This window comes from Peromyscus maniculatus, chromosome 1 (assembly GCF_049852395.1).
Source record: "Peromyscus maniculatus bairdii isolate BWxNUB_F1_BW_parent chromosome 1, HU_Pman_BW_mat_3.1, whole genome shotgun sequence".
NCBI lineage: Eukaryota > Metazoa > Chordata > Mammalia > Rodentia > Cricetidae > Peromyscus > Peromyscus maniculatus.
In genome coordinates this window covers 108,746,178-108,756,640 of record NC_134852.1, presented here as the reverse complement: position 1 = coordinate 108,756,640, position 10,463 = coordinate 108,746,178, and the positions used below count along the sequence as shown (strand labels likewise).

At 55.2% G+C, this 10,463-nt stretch overlaps 1 protein-coding gene across 2 annotated transcripts in view; it reads left to right on the top strand.

The window, feature by feature from the left end:
• The window catches only part of Myo7a (myosin VIIA), a 73,381-nt gene continuing 62,918 nt past the window's right edge, over positions 1-10,463 (top strand). The window contains exons 1-2 of one of the 2 annotated variants that reach the window (XM_006979887.3): positions 1-229; positions 1,739-1,806. In XM_006979887.3, the coding sequence (XP_006979949.1) occupies positions 1,789-1,806 (18 nt within the window). In that variant the 5' untranslated portion in view covers positions 1-229; positions 1,739-1,788. The remainder of the gene's footprint in view (positions 230-1,738; positions 1,807-10,463) is intronic. The other variant, XM_042280167.2, reaches the window with a different exon arrangement.

The following is a 10,463-nucleotide window of genomic DNA, read 5'->3' as shown; positions in this document are numbered from 1 at the left end:
GGAGTGGGAGGGAGGGTGGCGGTGCCGGCTGGACAGCTGCCCTGAACAGAGAGAGTGACCCAGGGAGACGGCGAGAAACAGAAAAGCCCAGGGGACCCCAGAGCAGCCTCGGAGCCAGACTCAGGCCGGGGCAGAGCGTTTGCAGGCTCCAGCCCCAGAGTCCTCCTGCCCTGTGGCCCCTGACCCCAGGCTGGGAGGTGGTGACTCAGAGGGTGCAGATAAGACCCAGGTAAGGATGTGTGCTGCCCTGAGTCTTTGGGACAGGGAGGAGTCATAGGCTGGGGTCTCTTCTGGAGCCCCTGACCCACAGCCTCACGTCCCTGCGACTGGACTTCCCTCAACCCACAGGGGCCTTGCCACCACAGCCATGGAAAGAAAATGTCCTGAGCAGGGCACATGGAGGCTTGTACCCTGGGGGAGGGAACAGCTGAAGAGGAAGGGAAGGGCCTGTGGAGTTGTGTCTGGGCTGGGACTGGGTCAGGGGCATCCAGGGGCATCCCCATGAGAGGGGAGGGGGAGGGAAGCGGAGGGGAGGGGAGGGGAGAGGAGGGGAGGGGAGGGGAGGGGAGGGGAGACACAGGTGCTCTTCTCTCCTGGTCTCTCTCTTTTGATTGTCTTTCTCTGACAATCTTTCTTTCCTTACACAAGTTATTCTCTCTGTGTGTGTGCCTTAATGCCTTACATTTCCCATCTGTGACCTGGGAATATGAAGGCCACCAGCCAGGGTTGCTGAGGAGACAAGGTAAAGTCAGACATAGTCCTAGAAAAAGAGAAATAGTTCTATGCTCCCAATCTGAAAAACTCACACATGGTCTAGTTCTCTCAGTTTTGGAGACAGAACGCCCCGAGCCTCGTGCACTGGATAAAGGAGCCCCATGGTTTTCCCTGATGCATGGGACTTCGGCTCTGTCCTGCAGCACCTTCCAAGGTCCCAGTCTGTCTTGGCATGTTAGCATGGATGGGGCAGGAGCCAGCAGCCTCTTCAGATGGCAGCTCCCCGACCAGCTGCCTGCTGCCCATGCAATTATTTCCTTGCCAGGTACCCAGGCTGGTGTAGGTCTCCGGAAGGACCACGTGCCCATAGAGACCCAGGGCCTGGGGGTCAAGGCTCAGGTGTCAGGTAGTGTCGTGGGCAAAGGATCAGATGTCCCAGTGCCTCTGAATGGGCCCTTGTGAAAACTTAATGCTCACTCTAGGGGACAGGCCAGGCAAGGCAGAGGGGCCTCACACGTGGGCCTATGGGTTAGGGCTGCTTCCGGTGACCATGCCCAGGGCAGCAAATCCTCCTTGAGGCAGTCTCTGGGCCTAACCCTGTGCTGGCTGAGGTAGGAGATGAAGGCCATGGACAAGTGATAAACCACTCTACCACATGACCTGGAACTCCTGGAGCAGCCCTGAACTGGGATGCCAGAGCCCAAGGCTTAGTCCTGAATCTTCTCTGCCCTGCTGTGTGGCCTTGGGCAAGTGGCGATCCTCTGAGCTTTGCCTGTATGTCTGGTGTGGGGCTAAATCCGCTACTTTCTAGAAGCCCTTGGGGGGTCTGGATGACAAAGCCTGAGAGAATGACAGAGGCTTGGCCGCTCTGGGCAGTGGAGGTGATAACAGCACCTGAGAGACTGAACTGTGGTCCCTCTGACCGACCACAGGGAGGAGGGGCCGGGGGCCGGGGAGGAGCCTGGGTGACCTTGCTGGCTCCCAGCTGCCGGGGCTCAGGGCCTGGTGTGGTCTCTTCCCACAGAGCTGTATCTGGTCACTCCGGTAGGTGCTCTGTCGTTCTGACGAAGGACCATGGTTATTCTCCAGCAGGTGAGTGCCTCATCTTTTCTTTCAGAACTAGGCAGGGTCATGCTGGGTCGCTCCTCTCCCACCATCCACGCTATCTTCTCTCTGAGCTGTGAAAACTGTCCCCAGTTCTTCCCCTCAGAAAACTCCTACCTAGTCTTCAAAACCCTGCTGTGAAGAATTCCCCAGATCTCCCGGACCCAGTCCTGAGTCTGCCCCTCTGGCACGCCACAGTGGCTTCCTTTTCTCACTGTGTCCCTGGGCCAGAGTGATGACTCATCCACCTGAGTCCCAGACATTCCAGGCAAAGGAATAGCATGTGTGAAGGTCCCAGTGCAGAAGGTCTCTGGGGAGGCAATTAGCAAGTTTGCTTAGGACCTTGGGCAGAAGTGAGTCTGAGGGACAGGGCCCCAGCTGGAGCTCCCTAGGGAAGAGGCGGAGTGCTGTCCATCAGCTAGCAGAGCCTTCTAGTCCCCCTACTCCTCCCCAGGGCCACTCTGGTCTCTTGACCCTCAGCCCTTCCCCGTGACCAGCCTGAGACTCTAACGAGCTTCTCGGTCTCCTAAGTGGGAGCCTGGAATGTAGGCAGTTGGCCAGGTGGGCCTGGCATAGAACCTTAGGGCTGTGAAGCTGGGGGCTAAGGGGAGGGGGTGCTCAGCCACCAGTTTCCTGTTGTCCCAGGCTATGAGGCCAGTGGAGCAGCTTGGCTGGATGCCCCAAGGCTCATGGGGCCAATGCATTAAAGGCAAACTATTGGTGTCAACCAGGAAAATCGTCAGGGGCTGAGAGCTTGTTTAAAGACCCATCAGAGAACGCCAAAGCCAGGCTAAAGAGGGCTGGAGGGTGGGGATTCACGCAGACCCCCCAAAGGAGGGTCTGGAGCCCCCATGGCCCTCAGGAGTGTTCCCCCAGGGGCCTCTATCTGACCAGACCCCCCTTCTTCCATGCTGTTTGCCTCCAGCTACCTCATCTTGCAGGGGCCCTGTTGGGAGCAGATCCTTGGGTGAATGGCAGCTCTACCCACTTTTAAATGGGACATACCTTTCTTTTACTTCTTTCAACCCCCCCCCCCCCGAAACGCACCAGCTCTGGGTGCTGCCCAGCTCTGAAGGCTCCATCCTGAACCTCGATGATGCTGTAAGGACCTTGGGCTGAGCATGCAGGTCCCTTCTGTCCCGGGACTTTGGCTATAAGCTCTGAGCTGCCGATTCTGTTCCCTCACCTGCCCCCTCCTGCCTGCCTCACCTCTACCTCCTTCCCTGACCTTGTCTTCCCTGTCCTGTCTGGTTACATCCTCTCAGGCCTCCAGCCTCTGTTTCTCTTGGGAGTTTCCTCTCTGTCACCCTGGAGTCCGTGCGTCTTCTGACTTCCTGGGCCTCTGTAGAGTCCTAGAAACCTGGGCAGCCTCCCCTTTCTCCTCGGGTTCCCAGCCAGCACCAGCCCACTGTGAGGTAGGGTTCGGTGCTGAGTGACGCACAGCTAAGAGTGCACCATTTGGATGCCAGGGCTGAGTTGGATTCCTGGCTCCGTGGCTCTCCAGCTATGATGCTGTAGGCTAATTGCTGCTGTCACTTGTACTTCGGTGACAAAGGGCTGATGGTAGCTCCTGCCTACAGGAGGTTTGAGAGTATAATGTCATGCCGATACAATGCCCAGCCAGGGCTTGACATAGACTCCCACGGTGGTCAGCCGCCAAACACCTACTGATAATGGTGCTTCACTGTGTCTCCATGTTTTGTTCTCTTACTTTATTTGGATGAGGAAGTCTCAGGAGACCTCAAAGGATCTGAGGGTTCTTTTTCCATGCATAAGTTGTCCCCATGTGGAACAAATAATGGCAGATCATTCATCCGTCCTCTCTCTTTCCCTCTATGCCTCAGCCTTCCTGAACCACAGAGTCAACTCAGGTGTCCTTCCTTCCTCCCTTCACACCTAAGGCATGACAAGGTGACAGGCCCAAAGGCCACTTGCTTTATGAAGGGCTCCCACTGTCCAGGAGTCATCCCTATGGCCACCATCCTAAGTGATCAGTGAAGCTATGAGGTGGAGAACTCTGAGCTCATTTCACAGGTGGCAAAGTTGAGGCTCAAACAGGGTCATTGAAACATAAACTGGGTAGGCCTGGACATGATAGGGAATGACCCTGATGGGAGACGATTGTCAAGAAGAGGAGGCCTGGGGAGGAGCACAGGGTAAGACGAAGAACAGGTACCGGGCCTTGGGGGAGGGGAGTCAGACTGCCCCTGGGTGGCATTTGCAGGATAGGGGCTTTTCCCTGGGAAACTTGTGTCCAGTCTGGGCGTACCCCCCTTATCTTTATGGCCTTATGAGTTAAGAGAGGATCCCTAGGGAGTCATAGGGTGTTCGAAGCCCCGTCTCCCAGCCAGTTCTCATCTGCCTCCCCCTACCCCAACACACACACACACACACACACACACACACACACACACACACACACACACACACACACACACACACACACACTGAGGCCTACCTCCATGCCAGGCTGAGCACCAGGATGCACACCATTCCCTGCCTCCCTGGGGCAGTTTCCAGCCCACTGAGTGCCAAAGGAAGCGAAAGTGTAACAGCCAGATCCCAGGGGGACAGGAGGATGGGAGGAAGCCTGGGAGTCGGTGTAGTCGGTATCAGGAAAGCGCGCAGCTATAGCGAGAGTCCCCTCCTAACCAACATCTCCAGAAGACGTCCCCAGAGTGGCCAGGCCCTCGGGGACAGGATGGAAACAAGAACCCAGGCCTCTGTGGTGCACACGCCGCTCCTTTGAGGACCTTGAGGAGGTTTTTTTTTTTGCTTTAGTCACACATGACTTTCCTCTCTGCTCTGTGGTAGGCCAGGGTGGGAACCATTGGAACCTGACCCAGATTTGCAGGCAGAGGGAGGTTTGAAGATAATTCTGGGCTGCTGGTGGCTGGATTGAGACCTAATACGACATAATGCCTTCTTTGTCCCTTGTGACCGCCCGTGCCTTCAAATCTGTTGGGCCTGATATTGATGGGGATGCCCAGCTCTCTCTTGGTTACTGTTTGCCTGGAATGCTGTCGGCACGAAGTCCTTGGATCTAAAGCGAGTCTGGTGCAGGCAGCCCTCGGTGGAACCCTGTGTTCTTCCCCCTTCTGCCAAGCTCTTCCTTTCCATTGGTGCGTTTAATCCACTTAGATTTGAAGTAATTGCTGCTGAGGACCGGTCTCACTTATCCCAGGTCGGCCTCCGACTCACGCTGGAGCCAAGAGTGACCTGGAATGTGCACACAGCCTGCTGGCTCGGCCTCCCTAGGGCGGTGGTTGCAGGCATGCACCATGGCTGGTTTTGTGTAGTGCTGGGGCATTGTGCATGCTGGGCGCACACTGGGCCGGTGGAGCTCGGTCCCCAGGCCCTGCTAAGGCCTTTTGCTGTTCAGCTGCTTGTTCTCTGTGGTCTTGTAATGGCCTCTCCCTGTCCCTTCCTTACGTCCGTCACCTTTGTGTTTCATTGATTTCCTTTTAACTTACTATTTGATCCCTTCTCACCTCCTCTTCATGAGGTTTCTTCTTCTTCTTTGTGTTTTTAAAAAACTTTGTGGGCTGGAGAGATGGCTGAGCAGTTGAGAGTGCTTGCTGCCCTCACAGAGGAACGGAATTCAGGTCCTAGCACCCATGTCGGGTAGCTAACTCACAACAGCTTGTAACTCTAGCTCCAGGGGTCTAACCTGGGCGCTCATACGCTTGGCACATGTTCACAAAGACACACACATACATACGCATAAATAAAAATACATTCTTAAAAATAAACATTGTTTAAAGAAACTTTTAAAGGTTTCTTTTTTTTTCCTTTATGGTTCTGTTAGGCTTACAGCTAATATTGTAAATATATAACAATATAAAGACCAAATTAACTTCAACAGTGTATGAGACATGCGCCTCTATAGCTCCACCCCTTTTCTGTTTTTACAACTTACATCTTTACAGACTGTGTGTCAAACATATTAACATCGATTTATCACTACTTTATGTATTTCTAATCACACTGGAGAAAAAGGGAGAATTGCATACCCAAAGTTCAATGCTGGCTATTATCATTCCCTATGTAATGTTTTTTAATTCTTCAGAGTCACTTATTGTGTTTTATGTTTGTGAGTGTTTTGCCTGCATTGTGTATATGTACCACATGCATGCCTGGTGCTGAACCCCTGGAGCTGCACATACAGGTGCTTGTGAATCACTTTGAAGGTGCTAGGGGTTGAACTCAGCTCCTCAGGAAGAATAGCATCCTCTCCTAACCACTGAGCCACCTCTTCAGCCCTCAGTGTCCCCTCGGTGTGACACTAGGCATAGAATTCTCGGTCGTAGCTTCTCTCTTCCCCTTTTGTTTTTTTGGCTTTTTGAGAGAGTTTCTCTGTGCAATAGCTCTGGCTGTCCTGGAACTCACTTTGTAGACCAGGCTGGCCTCGAGCCCACAGAGATCTGCCTGTCCCTGCCTCCTGAGTGTTGGAATTAAAGGCACGTGAGTCACCACCTCCTGGCTTGCTTTTTATTTTTTTTTTTTAAACACAGAGGCATGCTATGTTGCTCAAGCTAGCCTTGAACTCACTATGCAGTGTAGGCTGGCCTCAAATTTCCACTCCCTTTGAGCATCTGTGGGATCACAGGCATGAACTACCACACCTGGATTTTTTTTTTTTTTTTTGACATTTGAAGAATACTCTCCTCCTCCCTTCCCCTCCCCGCCATGGTTTCTGAAGAGAAATCAGCTGTACACATAGTAAAGATTCTTAGCATACAAGGAATCATCTCTCTCTCTTAGCTGACCCTCTCAGTCTCTGCCACTCTGGAGAGGACCTATTTTTCCAGCACCACCTGCAGAGCCAACCTCCCAGCAGCCTTCTGGGACTTCCCAGGGGCCTCTCTCCAGCCACCAGACCCCCTGTGTGTCCCCTCCCTGTCCACTGCAGTTCTTTGTGCTATCCCTCTGTCTGGGACCCTTTCCTCTCACGGACGTCTGAGAGATGGTGTCCTTAGTGGTCTCTCCTCTCATGGTGCCCTCACGCAGTAACAGCCATCAAGCACATAGTGTTTGCTCACAGCACCAGTCAGAGTGTGGACCCCAGCTTAACCCACGGATCCACAAGACCCTCTGTGGTGCTACCACCCTGTAACAGGCAGGGGAGGAAACACAGGCACCCAGGTAAAGGAGCTTGCCCAAAGAAAAAGCGTGTGGCCAAGTGGGATTGAACCCAAACTGTCTGGCTCCAGAGTCCACAGAGCTGATGTGGACTCAGCCCTGGCCCCTTATCTGTGTCTTCCTTTCCTGTGTGTACCCCACTAGGAGCGGGGCGCAAGGACATGTTGTGTTAGCAAAGCCCTCTGTTCCCTGCTCTGGGCTCACGCTCAGAAAAGTCTTCTGTGTGGAAGGATGGAAAACGTCAGAGTCCACCTCAGCTCCTCCCTGCATTCTGTGGACCCCAGTGGGCAGGCAGGCAGGCAGGCAGGCAGGTGTCCCTGGCTCTGGGCTTGGTGGAGAAGGGCTCTTATGAGAGCAGGGTTCCTGAGGGTGGAGTGGGTCCCTGGAGCAGAGACTGGGATGTGTGGGTAGAAGGAGGTGCTGGCCTGGCCTGGCAATCCTGAGCTGCCTGTGGCTTCTGTCTCTCCCGCTAGGTCTCCCTGATTCTGCTCCCTGCTGGTGTTGGCTAAGCGGGCAGCTGGGCTTCTGGGATTCCAGAACAAGGGGTTTGTCTGCAACAGAGACAGGTGGACTTGAAAAGAGAGAAGAGGAGGACAGAGAAGCAGACAGAAGCCGGAGGAGGGGGAGGGGGTGGCAGGAAGCGGGAAGCATCCTGAACGGTGGCCCCTGGCTCCTGGCTCAGCGCTGACTGGAGCCTGGTGCCTCGTCTTGCTTGACTGCGGGAACACAGGAGAGCTGCCAAAGCCCCTGTGAGTGAGCTTAAGCCACCATGGTGGCTCCAGGACTTGGGAAGTCCACCGAACCTCTGAGATCCAAGCCACCCATAGCTGACCCCCGGGTCCTGGGGAGGAGGATCAGACAAGGTCTTCAAGGTTCAGTTCCCCTAAGATGTCTTCCTGGGAGATTCCTCCCCCCCCTCCCTTCCCTCCCCCCTCCCCCCTCCCCTGCCCTTCCTCCTCCCTCCCTCCCCCCTCCCCTCCCTCCCCCTCCCCTCCCTCCCCCCTCCCCTGCCCTTCCTCCTCCCTTCCCTCTCCCTCCCTCCCCCCTCCCCTCCCCTCCCTCCCTCCCCTCCCTCCCCCCTCCCTCCCTCCTCCTCCCCTCCCCTCTTCCCCTCCCCCTCCCTCCCTCCCCTCCCCTCCCTCCCTCCCCTCCCCCCTCCCCTCCCTCCCTCCTTCCTTTCTTCCTTCCTTTCTAACCAGCTTTCATTCCCCAGCGGCGGCCATGGAACCGAGAGTCCTAAAACTTCTCGAAGTTTACAGTGCTCCCCTATAGCTGTCCGGCTTTTTCTGTAGAAAACAGACCAGTTTTCTCCAAAACTGCAGCCAAGACGAGACTCTTGGAGCCACTTTTCCTGACTACGGTCCCAGAGAAGCACCTGGGAATCTGGGGGTGGGTGTCAAGGTCCCTCCGTGGGAGGGGTCGCAGCAGCGCGGTGGTGCCCCCTCCCCACCAGGCCCACGGGCGTCACCTAAGCCGCGGTTGCCATGGGCCCGTGGCAGATGGCCGGGTTTAGGGTTCCCGAGGCGGTGGCGCGCGGGATTAGGTGAATTAGGAGCCGCATCGCTTCGTGAGACTACCAGATCCTGGGCACCATGGAGTCCCCCGGCAACCCTGCTGACCCGGGCGAGGCTCCCGCCGCGCCGCCTGGCAAGTGGGCTCTGGTGCGAAGCTTGAACCAAGCGCTCAAGACCTTCGCGGTTATGCCGGTGAGCCCAGGGCCGGGAGGGGAAGGCTCGCTTGCCTGGGCCTCAATTTCCGGGTCGGTCAGAAGCCAAGCGGGACTCAGGAGCTGGAGGTGCACGGGAGACTGCATCCCTAGGATGATGCCTGGGATTAGGGACTCTGGTGTGAACTTGGCTGAAGCCACACCTCCCAGAGTCTGGAGGTTTTGCCACCTGGAAAACCAGGGATGCCATGGGGGAGGGGCGGGCTAGCGGGACCAAGTGAAGAATAGATCCCCAGCTTTTACTGGTGTCCAGCTCAGGGAGCACTCCCAGGCACATAGAGGGGCATCCTAGGGTCCCCTCTTCCACCGCAGACTAGTAACTTGTTACAGTTCCCGCTTCTAGAAACCGGCGGCAAAATATTATCCGTCACCTTCCCATCTAAGAAATGGCTCGGGGTGATTAGGAACACGAGTGAGGGGCCATGTTTTAACTCAGGCTCCCGTCATTCCACAGAGACCTAAGACCTGTCCCAGAGGAGGGAAGAGACAGGAGGGGGCTGAGAACCTGTGGGTTGGCATTGATGTGATACTGACCCCAGGCCTAGAAGAAGTAGGGCAGACAGCAGGCACAGATGGCATTTTTGTGGGCTTCTGGTTTTCAGAGACCCTGTCTCCTTCCATTCCAAGACTGCTGAAAAGCGAGCTCCGGCAAGGTTGAGTGCTGCCACCGAGTCACGCAGCCCCGGTGGCAGGGCTGAAATGGGAACCCGCATCTCTTGACTTCTGTAGCTAAATGCCACCTTCCTGAAAGGAACTGGGGGTTGGGAGTGTGCTTGAGAATATTAGGTGGAGCCATAGAAAGTCCGTGTGGCTGGGTCTGCACAGCAGGTAGGGGCCTGGGCCTGGAAGACACTGGTCCCGTCACTTGACAGTGGGCAAGCTGAGACTTGGCATGAGTTACACGGCCCCCACTGAAGCATTCGCATGTCACAAATGGGGTATTCGCTGCAAGGTGAGGTGTTTTGAGCAGTATGATGACCTAGTCTGGCCACAGGAAATGGGCCTCGTGGGTTGGGACTCGGAGCCAGGTCTCATTCGTGGCTTCCTTCTCTTGTGTCCACAGCCTTGTCAATGGGCAATCGGATGAGGGAATGCTCCAAGGTCCCTTTCTTCTTACCCATAACATAAGTACCCTGGTGTCCCAGCTGCCTTAGGCCCTTTTCTGGCCAGAGCACTGTCGCTCTTAGAGACCTTCTGGCCTCAGAATTCTCCCTGAAGCCTCCAACTTGACATTTGACGTTCTGGCCTGGGGCAGAAATGGTTGTCACTGCCCTCCTGGGGATAGCCTGAAGTTACAAGAGTCTAGTCATTTCTGCTTTCTGTGTGTCCTGAGCGCCTCAGTTTCCCTCTCTGAGCCTCTATTTCTGGCTCACACAAGGTATCTTAATTTGATTATGCTATGTTCTTTCAGTGGGAAAAATATTTTGTGAGCCAGGCTCTGTGCTAGGCCAGGAGACACCAGTGAGTCAGAACCTGGCTCTCGGCGGTCCTCAGTCTAGGTTTCCAGCTTGTCTTTAAGGCTGGGAGTCACTCAGCCAGGAGCCCTAGTTTGTCTTGCTTAGAGCTTATACCTGGGAAATGTGGGGAAAGAGCCCTGGACTTGGGGTTTCTCAGGTCCTGCCTGGGTGGCAGCAGGGACATTTTAACCTCGTGGAGGAAACAGGGGCTATGAAACTCTCTTCACATGAGCGTATCATGAAGACTGATAGAACAGTTAATTTCAGAGGAGCATTTAACTTTCTGGAAGGTTCTGAGACTTCCATAAAGCAAGTTATCT